The sequence below is a fragment of the Gossypium raimondii genome, chromosome 10 (genome assembly GCF_025698545.1).
Source record: "Gossypium raimondii isolate GPD5lz chromosome 10, ASM2569854v1, whole genome shotgun sequence".
In the NCBI taxonomy this organism is placed as follows: domain Eukaryota; kingdom Viridiplantae; phylum Streptophyta; class Magnoliopsida; order Malvales; family Malvaceae; genus Gossypium; species Gossypium raimondii.
Genome location: NC_068574.1, coordinates 2542981 through 2562745, shown reverse-complemented (window position 1 = coordinate 2562745; position 19765 = coordinate 2542981). Strand labels below are relative to the sequence as shown.

The 19765-nt window shown below is 31.8% G+C and overlaps 3 protein-coding genes across 7 annotated transcripts; 2 read left to right on the top strand and 1 right to left on the bottom strand.

The window, feature by feature from the left end:
• Positions 1–375: 375 nt before the first annotated feature.
• Positions 376–5005, top strand: LOC105776745 (transcription factor GTE12). 5 transcript variants are annotated; one of them, XM_012599622.2, is made up of 11 exons: positions 376–656; positions 1476–2217; positions 2460–2523; positions 2595–2747; positions 2848–2912; positions 3000–3060; positions 3144–3227; positions 3363–3484; positions 3612–3678; positions 4344–4465; positions 4557–5005. In XM_012599622.2, exons 2-11 carry the CDS (start codon positions 1492–1494, stop codon positions 4827–4829), a joined length of 1737 nt encoding a protein of 578 aa, XP_012455076.2. In that variant the 5' UTR covers positions 376–656; positions 1476–1491; the 3' UTR covers positions 4830–5005. The 5 variants fall into 5 exon arrangements, with proteins under 5 accessions (XP_012455076.2, XP_012455078.2, XP_012455077.2 ...); XM_012599624.2 differs by having other exon boundaries at positions 1476–2232; positions 3645–3678; XM_012599623.2 differs by having other exon boundaries at positions 1476–2232; positions 3642–3678.
• An 866-nt stretch (positions 5006–5871) lies between these two features.
• Positions 5872–11740, top strand: LOC105776748 (NADPH-dependent pterin aldehyde reductase-like). The gene is made up of 4 exons (XM_052622017.1): positions 5872–5940; positions 10019–10183; positions 10290–10359; positions 11177–11740. Exons 1-4 carry the CDS (start codon positions 5872–5874, stop codon positions 11197–11199), a joined length of 327 nt encoding a protein of 108 aa, XP_052477977.1. The 3' UTR covers positions 11200–11740.
• Positions 11741–12925: 1185 nt separating this feature from the next.
• Positions 12926–15442, bottom strand: LOC105776746 (protein SRG1). Its single transcript, XM_012599627.2, has 4 exons — positions 15181–15442; positions 14745–14986; positions 14058–14382; positions 12926–13382 (listed from the first exon to the last, which is right to left on the bottom strand). Exons 1-4 carry the CDS (start codon positions 15406–15408, stop codon positions 13131–13133), a joined length of 1047 nt encoding a protein of 348 aa, XP_012455081.1. The 5' UTR covers positions 15409–15442; the 3' UTR covers positions 12926–13130.
• Positions 15443–19765: the final 4323 nt, after the last annotated feature.

Genomic DNA, 19765 nt, shown 5'->3' with positions numbered 1-19765 from the left:
TATAAAGTATACATGAATTGTCACACTAATTATCATGCTAATATCGTTAAAATTTAATATTGTAATTAGTATTTTATTAAAAATAGTTTAATTATTTTTAAAAGATTAATAGTCGAATTTAATTAAAAAGAGTCAAGACGACAAAAAGTATAAATTGTTGAGAGTTAAATTTAATAATATGTTAAAATTATTTTGTTTGCTAATTTGGGTTTGAAGTTAAATTTAATTTTATTTTGTATTATGCGATATTTAATATATATATAAAAGTTGATTAATTCTTCACAAATTTAATGATTCTTAGATAAGTACATTTATATGCAATTCAGAAAAACATAAATTGACTGTTGATGAGGGGATAAAAAAGGGTAAGTTGGTAAAGTCCATTGCGGGTTGAGGAGGAGAGATAAGAAAATAAAACCCTAAGATGAGATTTAGCCGCTCTCTCTGTTTTGCTATGGAAGAAGCAGTAGAGTAAGAGTAAAGAGTAGCAGTGTAGAGAGATAAACCCTTGCTAATTCTCTTACACTCTCTCTCTTCTCTTCTCCATCTTTACTCTCTTCTATTATACTTTCGTTTCGCTTCTCTTCGATCTCTCGCCGTTGGATTCGATCAATCGGTTTAAGTCGATCCTGGTGATTGCTTGTTTCGATTTTCTGGTATGTTTCGGCAAACCTTAATTTGGGTTTTGTTCTCTCTGTTGGTTTGAAACTTATTGTTTTGATTCGGGGGAATTGAGGTTTGGAATGTATGTACAAGCCTTTTTTTTTATTAGTTCTCTTGTGACCCCAATTTGATTTTTTCCTTCTTCTTCATGGGTTTAAATATTCTGATTTCTTGGAATTGGGGGATTGAGGTCTGGAATGCATGTGTGGGTTGGGTTTTTGTTATGAATGTACTTCTGATCAGTACTCTGGTGAATAATTTTGTTTCTGATATTAGTTTAAGTTGAATTCGTTTCATGGAAAGTTCCAAAATTTCCCAGGTACTGATGCAAAATTTCGTGTTTAAGTTACTGAATCATCGGTTTAAATTTCGATATTTTGTGGGTTTATTATCTTTAGTCGTGTTTGTTACAAAGTTTTGGTCTTTTTTGGTCAACGCTGTCTGAAGGATGATCGGCTGATCTGTAAAAAGAACAAATACATTGGCTTTGAAGTGTTTTATTTGGGGGGAGGGGTTTGTTGGATATTTGTTTGAAACCCCTATTGCATCTGATCAGCTTTTTACTTCTTTTGAAGGTTCTTGATTTTACCCTTAGTTTACTTGTATGAATCCATGTTGGCATTATATCTTACCATTTGTTTAATGCGTGATGCATTTGATATTGGTCCTGCCAATATAAGCCATGAATTTATGGATCTTTTAGCATGTTGCTGCTTCAAAAAAAAAAAAAAGTTTAAGCTCTTGTTTATGTTTTTTTTTTCTATTTTTCCATATGTTTGGCTGTGTAAATATAGAAGGTGGTATATTTCAAGTTCGCAGGTTCAAAAAATGATTGCTGCAGAAAGTGTAGTGCCAAAGCATAAGTTGAAGATTAAGTTCCCCATTCTAAGGATTGAATCGGTTTCTGCGCCACAATCTCTTGAGTTTGGGCAGCAACTGAGCAGCTCTTTTGATGGGAAAAGGAAGTCATATCCTGGCAATTCAAAAGAGACTTATGGTGCTTCTAAGCGTCGACCAGAAGGGGTGATAATGGGTGGTCCACAAGAGAAGAGGCGAAAGATGGACCGCAGCATGACTCAGCAGTGTACTACCCTACTGAATGCTTTGATGAAGCATCCAGCTGGTTGGGTTTTCAATCAACCAGTGGATCCTATAGCTTTAAAGATTCCTGATTATTTTTCAATAATAAAAAACCCCATGGATTTGGGTACAATTAAGTCCAAGCTAGTAAAGAATGCTTATCTCGGCATTGAAGAATTTGTGGCTGATATTAGACTGACGTTTTCTAATGCCATGCTGTATAATCCTCCATCTAATAACGTTCATAAAATGGCGCAAGAAATGAACGAGTTTTTTGAGTCAAGATGGAAATCTTTGGAGGAAAAGTGGAATCAAGAAAATTTTAAGGTTGGGAATGGGAAAATTTCAAGTGTGCGACTGAAAGATGTTGATGAATCAAGGCAGGGTTGTCCTAAAATACAGCTATCTCGAAATAGCTCTTTGCCGAAGAAGTCAAAGCCATCTGAGGAGAAGGTTGAGAACGTGACTTTGAATGTAAGAGCAGCAGAAGTGAGTACTGTCTGTGGTATTTGTAAACAAACATTCTTGTGTATTTTGAATTGGTTTAAATTTGATTTATTTATTAAAGAAAAAGGCTGGGTTTGAAAATTGCTTACAAAACAGGTAGGAGTTAAGCATCTTTGTTCTGGCTTGATGTTATGCGTTTGCTCATTTTATGTTATTATAATAGAAAATCCGAGTTGCTTTTGATGCTGAGGTCATTGACTTGTTAACAGGTTGAGACTCCTAAACCTACACGGAATAGTGTGAGCAAGTTGCCAGGAAAGAACTTACAAAAAGGTACGAAGTGGCAGAATAAAGTTTCTGCTTTATGGCTCTTTATTGGAGCTAATTTGCGATGTGTCTTATAGGCACCAGTAGTGCTAGTTCTAGTGGTGGGTGTACAAATGGGCCTATCAATGCCAAGCCACCATTGAGCCCAGGTGCCTGCAAATGCAGTTCATGTGGGAGCATGAAGTGTCAATGTAGCCTTCCGTGTGATTCAAATCATGCATCTTCGAGTGGTTAGTTAATGACTTCTTGTGCTACCACTTTTTCTTTTTTGTTATTTTAGGCCATAACTTTCTTTAATTTTCCAAAAATCTTATTTTTGGCTTGGTGTAGATGTGACTTCAGAAAGATTGTTGGGTGGAGATCTTAGAGTGTATGGTGCTGATGCCTCTAAACTGGTACATGTGATTGTTTTTATAATATCATGGTTATTGTTCTGATTAGTGCCATGAAATATGTTACTAAAATTTTACATTAAAATATAGGACTGCCAGGCAAAAAGCACATTGACATCACAAATGAGCAAGTCTGATCCAGATTCTAATGGTGAGGAAATATCTCAATTGTATTTCATGATTTTCTACTTGATTCTTGATTTGAGTATTTGAATTCTTTCAAAAAATGTTTAGGTGCTGTAAGTGCTTTAGACGAAGGGAATGTTTCTCTTAGTCCCCATCTTACAACTCCTGCAACAGATGCTGGTTCTGGTGAAGGTTAGTTTATCTACTGATGTTAAACCGTTTTAAGTTCTTTTCTCTTTGGCTTGAAGAGCTGATGTGGTTTGTGGTTGTCGTTTAAATTGCTTCAATGCGGTAAGTTTAACCAGTTCATTGTTTTTCTATTGTTAGGCTTCTCAACTCCTATTTTTGATGCACAAATGTCACCGAAGAAGGCTCTCCGTGCTGCAATGCTAAAAAGCCGTTTTGCAGAAACCATTTTGAAAGCTCAGAAGAAGACACTACTTGATCATGTAAGTTTATGCAAGGTTATATTTTTTTCATTTTGAATGTTGTCTTGGAATTTTATGTTGCATGGTGTGAATTGCTTGTTGGCTTCTTGGTATTTAATAGTGATAATTAAGCTGCTTTACTAAATAGGGTGATAAAGCTGATCCAGTTAAGTTACAGCAGGAAAGAGAAAGATTGGAACGGAGGCAGCGCGAAGGTGATTGTTCTAGTTCTTGAGTTATTGTTGTCTGTTGTTGGTCATTTTATTTTTTTCCTATTTCCTATTTTTAATTTGGCTGCTATAAAATGAACTTCTGATTCTCATAAAATGGAATTAAAAAGATTGACAAGAAGTCAAACTCTTTATGGGTGTCTCAACTCTCAAGTGATGTGTTCCAATTTAAAATACATGTTTACTTTGTTTTTTGTTACTTATTCATTTATGACATATGAACTATTAAATAAGATATATATATTTTTCACCCTTTTCTGTTTGTGTGTGCCAAATCGATCTTATTATCAGGATGATCCAGTGTGTGCCTCCATATTCAATCATTAATTTGATATCATATTCTACAATTTCTCTTCCCCTCGTGTTTTCTTGTGCTAATGTGTTCATATCTGAAAGTTCTCATTATATAAAAGAAATGAACGTACTTGTAGGGTGGGTTTGATTTATACAGTTCTATTCTATGTTAGTCTATATGTTTTATGATAAGATGAGATATATGTGATTAGGAATACCAGTCCTCCTGATGCACATTTTTTGAAGGCTGAATACAGGAACCAGTCCTTGTTACTAGTAGTTCTAAGTTGGATAACACTATTCAGCAATAATACCTGTAGGTTTGGTAGTTGACTCTTTGTTATATCTTTGTACAGAAAAGGCAAAGATTGAAGCTCAAATCCGGGCTGCTGAATATGCTGCCAAAATGAAGGCGGAATCTGAATTGAAAAAGCAACGGGAAAGAGAAAGAGAAGCCGCTCGACTTGCACTGCAAAAGGTTTACAATTTTTTGCCCTCCTTTTCGGGTGTACATTATGTTCATTTTGTAGGAGTGGGTTTAGATTTGTATGGCCTTTTGATATTTGCAGATGGAAAAAACAGCAGAGATTGAACAGAATCTGGAGATTCTAAAGGAACTGGAAACGTTGTTAGGATGTTGTCTGTACAGTAATCAATTTTATGGTCGAAAAAGTGGAGCATGTGAAAGGGTAATTGAAGGAGGAGCTTATGGGATGATAAAAGGTGAGAATCCACTCCATAAACTGGGTTTATTCTTCAAAGACGAGTACTTTGAAGACGAGGAGGATGAGGATGCTTTTCTTAATGAAGACATTGTTTGTGAAGAAGGAGAAATACTGTAATAAAAAACATGATTGTTAGTATTAAAAATTGGCGGCGGTCCTCGTTAATAGCTTCTTAGCGAGTACCCCCAGATTTGATTGTAAATCCAAGTATTTTTGTAGGATTAATTGTGTAGTCAGCCAAACACATTTAATATTATTATATAGAAAAAGCTAAAAAGCATAGTTCCCAACAACTTCATGCCTACTCTCTTCAAAAGATTTGCTACATGTAAGGCAAATATCTCATTTATTAGAGTGCTATTGCCATCTGTCCTATATGTGCTAAATGCTCTCACGGCTGTGGACGTTGAAATGAAAAAGCTGCTTCGGGATTTTTGCCTTTTGGGTTGGGAGTTTATTTTGTGGGATTGAATTGACAATTACCTAACAAACAAATTCAGCACGTTTAGAACAGTGGTAAAATTGTGCGACCTTAATTTTTTTAATATTTTATTCTTTCTATTAAAAATAAATAAATTAGTCACTTTATATTAGATTAAAGAGTAAATTGATCATTTTATTAAAATTGGTTATTATATATCAACATGAGATACATATGACATGTTATATATAACTGTATGGTTATAGTTGAGATTTTAAACAAAAGGGTTGAGATTTTAAACAAAAGGGTAAATTTATTTTTGATTCAATATATAAAAACTAATTTGTCAATTTTTAAATAAAGGAGATAGAACGTAATTTAACTTCAATACAAAAGCCTTCATGATATTTTACCTGATTTTAAGTAAATATTAGGTGTATAAATTTTAAGTTGATTGATACAAGGTCTGAGATTTAATCCTCATTTTATTTTTAACCACAATGTGTAACATAGTGATAATTTATTTTATCTTTTAACCATGTTGTAAGACCCAATTTATGCCCAGGCCCAAAATTACAACCCAAATTACATACCCATGACCCAGGGCCCAATAGGCCCAAAACCTTAACTTGTTTCAGTAAAAAATTTGAAACCCTAACCCTAATGCGCCGTTCACTTTGCTGCCCACGTGCCTCCGCAACGCGCCCACCACCCGAGGACTGACCACCTTACACCGAAATGGCAAAGACTCCTCTCGTTGACTTCATCTTACCTGCAAAAAGGACAGAAACAGAAGCAAGAAAAAAGGCAAAAATAGCAGCAGAAGACTGTAGCATAGATTAACAGTAACCGTGGCTATAAAAACCACGAAAAAGAACAATGTAAAGGGGGGCGAAATCACTGTAATCGGGGGAATTTTTTTTCTCTTTTATTTTTCTTTTCTTTCGGTTAAAACCGATCTCATCGTAAGGAAGAACTTCTTCTTCCTTTGCTTTTACGATTATTGAAATAAAAAACAAAATGTAATTTTGAAGGTGATTTTTTTTAGATTTACGTTTCTGTTTGTTTCATTTTATTTTTATTTTTATTTTATCTTCTACATAAGAAATAAATAATAAAAAGGGAAGGACGAGGACTTACCTGCGCCATCACCGGATCTAAATCGGAAAGAGGGGGTTGAGTTTGGCGCCGGAGCTCGGAGGGCCGAAAGAGATGGAGGCTCTGCCTTTTTTTTATTTTATTTTTTTAGTCTGCTGAAATAAACTAGGGTTATTTTAAGGGGTTTTGAATAAAAACATTAAACGGCGCCGTTTAGCCTCCATGACCCGCGCGCGACCCGACCAGCTCCAGGGGGATCCGCGCGTTTTCATGAAATGGGTTATTTACGCGTGCGGTCCCTCCGCTTTTGCAGTGCGTTACAATTAGCCCCTTTTTTATTCTTTTCTTTTATTTTAAATTAGCCATATAATTTTATAGTTATTTCATTTTAGTCCCACGTGGAACGACACGCATATGGCTAGGGATAATTGACCAATCGGCCCCCTCCCTCTGCGCGCGTCACGGATTGATCTTGGCCTTATTTTATTTTGGTTTCTCCCCTGGGATTTTGTTTTGTTTTCAATTTAGTCCCGTTGTTTTATTATTATTACTAAATTAATTAGTTTTATTATTATTATTATTATTATTATTATTATTGCTATGTACATACATACGTTTGTTACACATACATATATATGTCTATATCCATCATACATTTTTATAAAATATATATATACGCCTATAATTTTATTTTATATATATATATATATATATATATACATACTTACATATATTATTTATGCTCTATGTATATATATACATATATGTACATACTTACACTGTTTTATTTTATAATATACATACTTATATCTCTTATCTTTATTATAAATATACATGTATACACATACTCTTATATTTTTATATAAGAGTATATTTTATCTTTATTATACTCTTATATATTTTTATCTTTATTATACATTTCATATTTTTATATACATATACACACATATATATATATACATCATTACACATATTTTTATTTTTTTGTGTTTTACTCGATGTTTATTTATTAATTTGCCTATATGGTCATTATTATTTTAAAAAGGACATTTGAATTCAATTCACTTACTCACTTGTTATTATGCGATCGGTTCAACTCTTATTTATTTATTTCATTGTTGATGATTGTTGGTATTCTTTATCATTAACTTGTTGTATTCGCTATTGTTTTGTCGCACATGTTGACACCATGCATCAAAAACTTTTCCTAAATAAGGCAATATTTCGTGTTTGGGAAATTCTAGAAAACGTGCCCTAAGGTGCTGGGTGTCGATTTTTCTCATTCAGCCAAATGGCTAAATATCCTTTTAAAAATTTTCAAATAAGGCAATGTTTTGCGTTTGGGAAATTTGAGAAAACGTGCCCTAAGGTGCTGGGTGTCGATTTTTCTCATTCAACCAAATGGCTAAATATCCTTTTAAAAAATTTTCAAATAAGGCAATGTTTTGCGTTTGAGAAATTCGAGAGAACGTGCCCTAAGGTGCTGGGTGTCGATTTTTCTCGTTCAACCGAATGGCTAAATATCTTTTTAAAAATTTTTCGAAATAAGAAAATGTTTTGCATTTGGGAAATTCGAGAAAACGTGCCCTAAGGTGCTGGGTGTCGATTTTTCTCGTTTAACCAAATAGCGAAATATCCTCTCGAATTTCAATCCATGTCATTCGAGTTTTTTTTAAGGATCGTATTTTGAATCTCTCTAAAGTTTTCAGTTTTTCCACACTAAGACATTAAGTAATCAACTAGGTACCAATTTTGGGCGATCGAGGGTGCTAATCCTTCCTCGTATGTAATCGACTCCGAACCCGCTTTTCTGAATTTCGTGGACCAAAATCGTTGTTTTAATAAAATTAAATCGTTTATTAAAAACAACCACTTTTTGAGGTGATCTGATCACAACTCATCAAAAAGGATCGGTGGTGACTCCTATTTTCGTTTTCATTTTTCAAAACCCAAGTCGACCCCGTTTTCATCAAAAAATGGTGTCAACACATGTGATTGGAGTTTAATTCTTTCTCATTAAAATAAAGTATATTTTATAATCAATTATTTATCCTACAATTTTGATTGGAGAAAATTAGTCACTACTTCTACCAAAAGATTTCAACACATTTAATTTTGTCTGTGATGCAATTATCAATTTCCTCAGCTGAACTGGGTATTGGTATTCAATTATGATGTTTTATAGTTGAGGTATGTTTTTGCAGGAGATGTTGACATCCACTAAAAGATTACAAATTTAGAGCCGACAACTCGACCGATGAAGTGGTGAAGGTGTTAGACGTTGACAGCCACGTTGGGAAACACGAGCTTCAGTATATACATCATATCACTCCCTCCCTTGCGTATAAAAATGAGTCTAATTGGGTGTAATATGGTGCGTTTAGTTTATTTTTTGTCTCACGTTATAGTATTGTTATAGTATCTAATCTCACCACCACCGCTATTTTTACACTAATAGCAAGTAAATACACCGTCTATCTAAGCTAACCCTAAATATAAGTGGAAATATTTGTAAAGCTTTAAATTGGAGCTTCTTTAGCCAACTTTGACCACATCCCCCACCTTGTTTTTCGTATGTTAAAATGATTTCTTCATTCATTTTCAACTCCATTTCCATCCATAACATTCTCAGGAAAATGACTGGATATAATTTTTTATATTTATATTATTAATAATTTTATAAGCTTTTTATAAATTTTACCATACTTGAACTCAAATTTCAATTTTCTAAATTTCAAATCTTGAACATTATATTCAAATCATAAAATTAAAAGTTTGAACCCTTGAATCTTGAACCATCAAATCTTAACTCTTGGCCCTAAATTCCAAACTTTCAAACCTCAAATTTTAAACCACAGTTCTTAAAACCCAAAAATCTTAAAACCTCTATTATCGAACTCTAGAACCCTAAACTTTGAACTCAAAAACTCGCTTCTAAACTATAAACCTAAAACTTCAAACCTTAAAATTTTAAATTTTAATGTCTAAGTTCAACTTTAAACCTTATTTTTTTAAAATGATATATTTTTCAAAAAATTATGGGTTGGATTAAAATTAATCAGTTATAAGAGAAAATTAATGGTATACTTGTACATGTGCTTATCATTTTAAAAAGAGTTGTGAAGTGAAAAAGTAGAAAGAAAATAAAATTTGAGTGTGTTTGGTGAGAAAGAAAAGTGGGAGGAAAAAGAAGAAGAAATAGATGATCATTTCCTATTCTAATACATAAAATCAAGAATTCCAAATTGGTATGATAATAGTAGAGAAAATGAGAGAATGATGTGTGTTAGTATATGTTTGATAAACTGAAACATTAAATGTTAAAAAATAAGTACTTGAAAAATTAAGTGTTGAATTTAAGTTATAAAATTTGTTTGACATATTCCTTAAAATTAAATTCTGAATATAATTAGATTGTTTAACTAAAGGTAATATAATATAATATTAAAAAATAGAATAAAAATAATCAAAATTATTTTGTATTAAGTGATAAGTAGGTTACTATCTACTTATTATTATTATTTTTTATATTTTTTGTAGAAAAATTTCTATATAGTAATTTTCATTATGGGTTATCAAACGTGTTCAAATAATCAAGATGTTGAAAATATTAAGGGTTCGTTTGTTAGAAGTAAAACATTTTCCGGAAAATATTTTCAGCCTTTTCCAGTGTTTTTTTGGCTGAAAATATTTTCCTACTGTAAAACCAATTACAAAAAAAGAAGACGTTAATTTTGGAAAATGTCTTACCCTTTCTAATTCGGTAAGACATTTTCAGGAAAATTAGAAGGAACACAAATCTTCCCTTCCCCTTCCCCTTCCCCCATCCTTGATCAGTTGTTCCAAGAGAGGCTACACCGTAATCGATTGTTCCCGCTCCCAAGAAAAACTCAATTCCCTCCAATCGGAGCTCCCGTCGCCTGAGCGTCACCTCCTCCTCAATGTCGATGCGGTCTGTCCTGTTGTTCTTCGATTCATTTCTGTATCTTCCTTTTTTTTTGGCAGTTCTCAGAATTTCATCACTGATATGATTTCTCGCTCTTTTTTTGGATTCATAGAGGTCAGATAATAGCGTTAAGGAGCTGGCTCGAGTGATGATGGAAAAGAAGTTTGTACCTGACATAATCGGTAATTGAATGCTATTTACCGAACAAAATTTAAAACCAAACAATTTTGAATTTTCTTGATTAGCTTTCTAGCTGTTTCTTTATCTGGAACTATAATGCGTACTACCTATATAGCTTTAGGGCATTTCATTGAGCTTAAATTCCTATAGCTTCACCTCTTTGGTCTTTACTAACATTATAAGGTATTTGCAAAACAATGCAGGTACAATCAATATAAACAATAGAATTTGGGTATCTTGATGAGTCTTATATTTGAATCCGCTTTACTTTTGTTGATAGGATATTGAATCCTTTTTTTGAATCCATTTTGTTTTTGGGGATGATGATTCGATATACTGAATTGATTAGCTACTTTACTTTTTACAATTTTTGACTTGTTAAATTCGGATATTTTGGTGATTCGGATCTTTGGTCTGCATTTGTTAATGCATATTCGCATCGAGTCACATAGATGTAGTTAGTTTTGCCTAAGTTTTGAGGACTTGGTTCATATGTTCCTTGCTCAATTTACATTGAAGATGCATATGTTTTTCTGGTTAACTGGTTTGAAAGGTTTCCACAATACAAGCATAGAGATTTCTACATTGCTGGTGAAAATTATGCAGGTCATTTTTTTACTTTAGTAACTTTTTTTCTTTTTTACTGCAATATTTTACTTTGCATAGGGATTTTTGGTGAGAATGTCTATGATTCTTTGTTTTTCTTGAAGCATCTGTGTCCGACACTAGATTCCTACGCATTCCCGGACATGATTGCAACTTCAATTGTTGTAATCTGTGCAAATGACTTGTGTTTTTGTTCTGTCATTATATATATAGGTTGGAAATGCTGTAACGGATGACTACCATGATTTCATTGTCACATTCGAATACTGGTGGACTTAGGGTTTGATTTCTGATTCATCTTATCGAAGTTTACGAGTTGCATGTGACTTGGGATCCTCTACACATCCATCTCTGCAATGCATGAATGCTCTTCGAGCTGCTCAAATTGAGCAAGGGAACATCGATCCATATAGCATCTTTCACTCAACCTTGCAAAGATAATTCAACATTATGGCATAACATGAGGGGTCATTATGTAAGTTCTCAATCAATCTGTTCTGTTTTTTCTTCCTATGAACACTAACCTGGATTATTTTAACAGTTTGTATCATTGGTGCATCCATCAGTTAGTGTTGATTGTTCGATACTACATGATTGCTATTAATCATTTGCAATGTATTGCTTTGGAAGATACCTTGTTGCTTGCTTAGGTATGTTCATTCCAAAGACCTTGAACTTCAAATAAAGATTTTATTTCTTATCTCTGGATCAGCCTTGCACGATATTTCATTTAGTGTACAGTTTCTGTGGTGACATTTTCTTTGTTATCTGCCTTGTTTATGCCATTGAATCTGAATTTTGGACAGCCATATATTATTTTCAATGTCATTGTAGTCATTTCAACACTCTGCTTTTTCATATCTTTACTTTTTAAGAATATATAGGTTCTTTTGATGTCTAACATACCATAATCATAATTCCCCTTAATGCACTAAAAGGAATATGCACTACTTTGTTAGTAAGCAAGGTACAGGATGTTGTTGAACTTTGGCCTGCAATGCAATAGGAAACCAACAAGAAACAAAGATGCAGAGCAAAGATCCAAGTTGAACCGGAGAAGCGAGAACATTTTATTTATTTTGTTCATTTGTAACTTGATTTAGTTTCAATGTAATTTATACTTAAAGTTAGTAAGAGTAGTTGTTGATTTATGTTTGATGTTATAGCTGGTATGTCAGCTACATTTTGTGTGTAATTCTAGCTAGGCTTTAGTCATGTATTAGTGGGAGCAGTGTTACAATGCTTCTCAAGTCAATGAAAAAGATCTGATTTTTGGAGGTCAAATTCAGTTTTCTTCTTGTTCAAACTTCTTTGCACGTTCTACTTGGGCAATGTTGTTGTTATTATGTGGTGTACTACTAATTATGCATTTGGTTAATATTATTAATAATTTCTAGTATTCATTGTGGTTTCAAGCTAATTTATAATTATTCAATCCTTGTTTTTTTTAACACAATTACAAATAATTTATTTGATATTAGTTGTTTTCAATTTATGACGGTTAATATTGTAGCTTAATAATTGAGTATTATTATAAATAAATCATTGCAATATATGTAAAAACAATTTCAAATATAAAATTTATTAATATATATTAATATAGGTAAAATAACTTTTTCGAAAAATATTTTGAAATCACAAACAAAGAAAATATTTTACATAGATTCATCCAAACACCAGAAAATATTTTCCAGTAAATCATTTTACAGAAAAGTAAAACATTTTTCAGAAATCATTTTACGGAAAACATTTTACTGGCAAACAAACGGACCCTAAGTTTCAGTTGATTGAATTTTTTCAACATTTTATCATATATGACCTAATTTAAAGTTGTGATTTTTTAATTTCTATCTCATTTTTCTACTCTATCAAACAATATAAATTTAATTTATTCGAGCAAAGTCTTAATGGTTTTTTTTTTCTAAAGCTTTTATTATAAATGTATTATTATACAAAATCAAATAGACACAAAACACATACGTTTTACACATTTTATTCATTATGCTATACGAACACAGCCCTGCAGATAGAAGCAGTTGAGCTCAGGGCTCACGTCTCATACATATATAACACCAAAGCTCCAATATTATCACACCACACTAAAGCTGTGTGTGTATATGTAGTTTTTATTTTCAAGTAAAATCAAGTAGAGTGATAGTCTTCTTCATTATTCATCTCTGATCCTCATATGTTGCAGATATGTTTTCCCATTGAGCTTACGAGAGAAGAAATCTTTAACGTATTGCTCCATCCCAACCCTTTTATACAATGGAGGGTTTTGAGGATTTATCAAACTTGGCGATGGCCCTACGTATGCCTCTCTTTTAGGCTTTATGAAAAAGGCTATTGACATTCTTTCTTTCTCTGCATTTGGTATTGCCCTATGCTCAATGCTGCGGTATACCCCATTGCTAAAGATCTGCAATATTTAAATATTTAAATCATAACATATATATATTATAAAAAGATAATTTTACCGCGCATCCTGAATTATGGTCTAAAATTTAAACACTATTAATATTATATTTTTTTATGAGAGGATATACATACTTAATGTATGACTGACAGGTGACACTCACAATATGATATGAAATTAATAGTATGAATTGTTGCATCTATTTGCAGTTTTCTCTGTATCGCTAAACAATATGCTTAAATTTTACTTTTCATTGGCGCTAAGATTGCTTTGATTGTTAATGATATGAATGATTCAAGAGGGACTTCGTGCTAAAAGTATGTTCCGGTCTTCACAAAGCCCTTAATTCATATCTTCAATATCAGAAGAAGCCTGTGTTAAAAAATTGTGCTTTGAGCTATGCTTAATGGATTATGAATATTGAAGAAGAAAACAAGAGTTTTAAAAGCCCAAAATAAAAATATTATATTAAATTAAAACATAAAATAAAATAAATAACTTAAACTAAAAGTAATTGAATATTTAAAATGCAAAAATAAAATAAAATCCATGTTGGCGATACATGGATAATGGATAATGGATCAATTTAAAATATGAATCATAATTTGAGGATGTGTTGCAGAATATATAAAACCATATTTAAAACAAAAGAGAGAGAGATGAGAGAAATATTTGAACCTCTAAAATGTCTCCTACATTGACAACGAGGGCATCTGGAAGGATGGTAACGGGGAACCAACAACCATCTTTGCTGATGTGGAGGCCGTCGACTCCGTTAAGTTGGAGGAGAAAGGTGAGGATAGTGGGATCGGAGTGGGGAGTAATGCCCGTCACCAACTCTGGTTGCGGGCATGGAGGATAGCATGTCATCCTCAACGATTGCATGCCGTCCTCGAAATATTCTATCATTTCCTTTTCATCAATTTCCAAAGCTTTAGCCATTAAACTTAGAAGCTTCATCGCAAGGCTTTGCAGTTCCAAGATGTAAGACTCCAACGTATTTCTTCATATGAAGAGAAAGACAATGATCTGTCATTACTAGATTCACTTCCACATAGTTTTCATTTGGATCTAAAATTTTAGTATCATTCTGAAATAAATTACTTCAAATTCAAATTTGTTTGATTTGAGTCATTAGGGTTGAAATTCAATTACTTCTTATAATCTAATTCACAAAAAACATCAAGAAATTCTGTCTTAATTTTCCAACCAAATTAATGCCAAACAGTGAAAGGACCACAAATGTCTCTTTCTACTTTCTATTTTTAGATGGGCTATTAATTTATTTTCTCTTTAATTCAATATCTATATTTTTACTATTCATTTTTAAGAATATGCGATTTTCAAAAGAAAAAGGATAAAAACCTCAAGGGTGAAGGGAGCTCAAGGAAGAGATGAGGTTTTCGTAGAAGAATAGGGTTAGTGATCATATAAAGTCTATCAGCCCAATCAAATTTGCCGTCCTCTCTCTCTATACTTCCGTACCCTTCAACCTCACCTTCCCTTATCTTATACTTCATCTTCTCCTCCAATGGAAGCTTATAAAATCCTTCAACCTCCTGTTTCACCTTCTCCATTACGGTACTGTCAACCCCATGGTTCACCAACTGCATTGCAAAACCAGTTTTAGGGTTTTTCTTTCTTCATTTTTTTTGTCTTTTTCTTTCTCTTCTAATAAAATTAATATATATATATATAGTGAAAGTACATATAAGTCCAAAACGTGAGACTATATCAAGAAAATTATGATTTCATGCACATAGCATGCAAGCTTATAAAATATATGGGTGAACTGAAGAACCTGAAAGAAACCCCCGTCTTTGCAAGCGGAGTGCAACTTGTGGAGTTGAAGATCAAAATCTTTCCCATAAACCAGTTGATTCATGTCAATGATTGGGATCGTCGGGAAGGGACGGCCACCGTGAGGGACGGTGGGGGGTTGCTGGTCTAAACGAACATAGTGTTGGGGGATTGTAATGATAGGCTGTTTGACAAGCTCTTGAACACTAAGAACTGGAATTGCTGCCATATTTGCTGACCTTGGTTGATATGCTTATAGAACAGCTCACTACAAGAGTATTTATAGGGAAAATTTCGCCTAACATTTTGGATTGTTTTTTAAATTTAAAACAAAATGTGGATAATTTTAAAAAAGAAAAAAAAATGTCGGTTACTACCACCTACAGGCTACAAACGTGGTTGACCATAATTTCTAATAATTATACATATGGCAGCCATCCTCCTTGTTGCTGCACTAGGTGAATTTCTGCATGCATTTACATCTTACATTTGGGTTTAATTAGGTTACACATTTCCACTATCATATGATTCAATGGATTGGAAATTGACGCACATTACTTTAAAATTTTGAAATTAAAGATATAGTAGTTGTTTATTTATTTTAAAAAATAATTGTCCATGTAATTTTTTTACAATTAATTCACTAGTAATAATTCTTCATCATCATGATTGTAACATTTTATATAATTGTTCCGGATAAAAATATTATCAAATTTATGAATATAATATAATTGAATCAAAATTATTTTATATCAAATGAGAATACTTACATAATTTCACGGGTGAAAAAATTGTAATTTTATATCGAAAACAAATGAGAGCTTAATTGAATTGATAAAGTTAAGAATTTGAGAAATTATGGTCGTATGTGTTAAAAATTCACTATATTATTTTAAATTGACTATGAAAAGAAAAAAATACTCACAAGATAATATTTATTACTATGCTAAAAGAGAGAATTTTACTTATTTCCTAATTGAAACTTATGATATCAACTCGTTAAGCATATACCGAATAATTAGATATTTTAAAGACAATCAATGCAAATGTAACATAAACTACAAACATTTGAACAAATAAGATTGTATAAATAATTATAAAGCAAAATGAAAATAAATTAATATCACACTAGTATTTATACTTTATTCGATGCAATAAATAATTATAAAAATAAATTAGTAATGTCTTAACTTATAAAGAAGGGCATGCATAGTTTTAATGGCGTAATTTTGTTTAACATTAATGGCAACAATTGTTAAAATGGAGTAATGACATCAAAGAGGTGTCAAACTAGGATTTATGTTTAATGCATGTAAATTAAGCTGTGTTATTTAATTAACTAAATAACATGTAAATTCATATATATTAAGAGAGGCGGCCCTAAAATGAAAAATTATTGTTTTGACCTTTTAGAAAATTTTAAAATTTTAAATTAGTAAAAATAAAATTACACTTTAATCCTCTAAAATTATAAAAATTTAATTTAATTCTTTAAAAACTATAAAGATATAAACTATTAAAATTAAAATTTTATTTTGACCTACCTAAATATTTTTGACTTTGCTCCTACTATAAACCCACTAAAATATTTGAAAGCTGAGATGGAAAGCAATTCGTCCCTTTTACTTTTATCATCATTACAAAATAATTATAAATTAAACATTTTAGAATGGATGAAGTTGGTTTAATTAACGTTTGCCCAATCATTTTATAATTAAAATAACATTTGAATGAGTATTGAATTGTACATAAAAAAATTAAGGGTGTTAATGTTATAATTTCAATGAAACGCAAATTTTTAGAATATATTTATTTTTAAATATAAATTAATTTTATTTCAATTAATTAAATTTATTGAAAGATTAAAACTTTTCATGATGCCACCCTCTTTAAAAATATTATTATTTTTAGCATAAATACATATAGATAGTAAAATGAATCTACTCAAATCACTTTGTCTCAAAATATCACTCCAAAAGAATTTACTAGGATAAGTACTACCTAAATAGAAGAGGTTTACTCAAGTAGGAACTCGCCCAGTTCAAAAATTAAGAAACATTGATATTTTAAGACTAAGGGTCTTTTTGAATGTACTTTATTTTCAATAAGGTACGTTTAGTTTTTTTTTTCAACATTACTGTTATTTTTATATTAATTATAAATAAATACATGTTTATCTGAAAAGACCCTACTTTTAGTGACATCTACCATTCTGTACCTCAACCACTACCAAATAAAGCACTAATTCAAGGGGGAGGACGCCAAAATCCAAGCCCCTTTATATAAATTCTCTCAATCATCGCTAAGCCGCCTTCATTTAGAAGAATAATCTTCCTAATCTCAAGCTCAATTATACAAAAGATTGCCATTTGCTCATTGTGTGAACCCCTCTCATCCATTAACAAAAATGAATTATGAACACATTAAACGTATAAAGCCTTAAACATTTGCATTAATACATTGAGTAATGACTTAGCTATAATTATCTGATTGAAATTGTTGATAGAAAAAACCAAGTCATTGTCATCTGTTCCGTGTTTACCAAGACAGTTGCTTTTTCCCAAGCAAAATTAAAGCTAATTATTACAAAAAACGTGCTTGATTCCTTTTTAAACCATAAATTTGCCTCAATGTCGCTTCACAAATTTTTATGATTTACACGATTAGTGTTTAAAAGGCATGCCACGTTTTTCATTCTGAAATTTGGGGCCTATGACTATATATGTTTAAGTGGAGTCGTCGTCATCAATGACGAAACTCTATATTATCTAGGCTCTTCTAGATTATATTATTTTTCCATTTCAAGTTAACAATATTTATTACAATGTCAAAATTCTCGGTGATACCACTTGTCAATATTTATTACAAATTCTTTCCCTTTTTATATATATGCAAATGAATTATTAATAATAATTTAGCACACTTAAACAATTTTTAGGTAATTTGTTCCTTACAACAAGTTGTGGAACATGACCGTATCTTGCAGTCTCATGGACTATTTGAATTAATGTTATAACGGGTGTATATTAGACAAAGTTCTTTTAGGTTGACATTATTGATATTAAAAGGTCATGTTTTCAGGGGCAAACCAGCAGAGACATGAACGTTGCTTGAAGCTCATGTTTGATTAGCTCAAGGTTCTTTATGATAAAACATTGCCTGTATTGCTTGTCCCATTTCATGTTCAAACAATAGTTAGAACAAACTAGTTTGGAACAGTCAAAGTCTTTGTGTTGGCATATTTGACTTTTAATTAAATATTGTTAATGCAACAAATGAAGAAGCATTTTGTGCCAGAATATCATCTTTATCCATTTGACTGACTTGGAGGGCATAACAAAAGTTTGAAGTGTTGAATATGCTTATGTTTATCCTTGTCATTTTTTTGAGAATTTGAAGCTTTTGGGGAGCTTGCTTATGAAGAACTTTTTGAGATAAATATTCAACTAATATATTGTATTTGGGCATCCCTTGTTTAGGGATGTTTATGGAGAGATATCGAATGTAATGTGAGGTGTTTGAGGAAAGTGATTTGTAATAATCTGCGTTCGACTTTAGGGCTGCAATTATCTAACGGGAGAGGGTAGATCAGCCTTTAGCCAATAGTTGTACCGGATGAATTGTTGAATAAAATCATTCTCTGATCGAGGCTTCGTAGATGTAAGATTGGAGAACCTGAACTGCGTTAGCAAATATCTTGCGTTGATTCTCTCTTTATATATTTCTTTAACTCACTTACATATTGGATTTGTTATTCAAACTCTCCAATTCTGTTCCAACTTCTATTCTAACAGAAGATTGAACAAAACTGTTTACAGCGGTTGCAATCTGAGGGCTTTTTCATAATCCTACATTTTGTCAACCAAACAATAAAGGTGATTGTGCGAGGATCAAACCTAAAGGAGATTGTGCAAAATAAAGCAAAGAATAAAACTAACATGCAAGAGAAAGGCTATTGAATTACTACGACAGTCCAAAACAAGTGATTTGTTTAAAAATTAGTAAAAGTAATTAAGCATAAAATTTTCAAGTAGCATGAAACTTTCATGCTAGCAATAAAATTATACATAATGACTCAATCGACAATTCCCTTACTCAACAAATTTTACCTCTCGTCTTAATTTAATCAAATAAAGAACATTAATTGAATGATCCTCTCAACCTTACTCAATTAAGTCGAACTAAATCAAATTTTACTCAATACATTCTCCTCTTGGTCTCACCTATCTTAATTTCCACTCAATGTTGTCAATTCTAAGTTTTTATAGTATTTAATTTAGTCTAAATTGTTCAATTGAGTATTTTAGGTAAAAAATAATATTCTAACAATCCAGTTAACTAATCACCCAAGTAATTTAGCAATCAATACCTATAACACAATTAAACAAGCAAATCAATTTCATGCAATAAAACAAAATATAAGGATGAAATTGCAAAGGTTGAGAAATGCTTAGGAATAGTGCGTAAAATTCTTGATTTTGGGGTAGAAAAAACTTCAATCCAAGAGATTATTGAATGCCCAATCCATAAATTCTTCAATTGAAAAGAAAAAGACAAAGTAATGAACAAGATTTTGTAGAAATAAT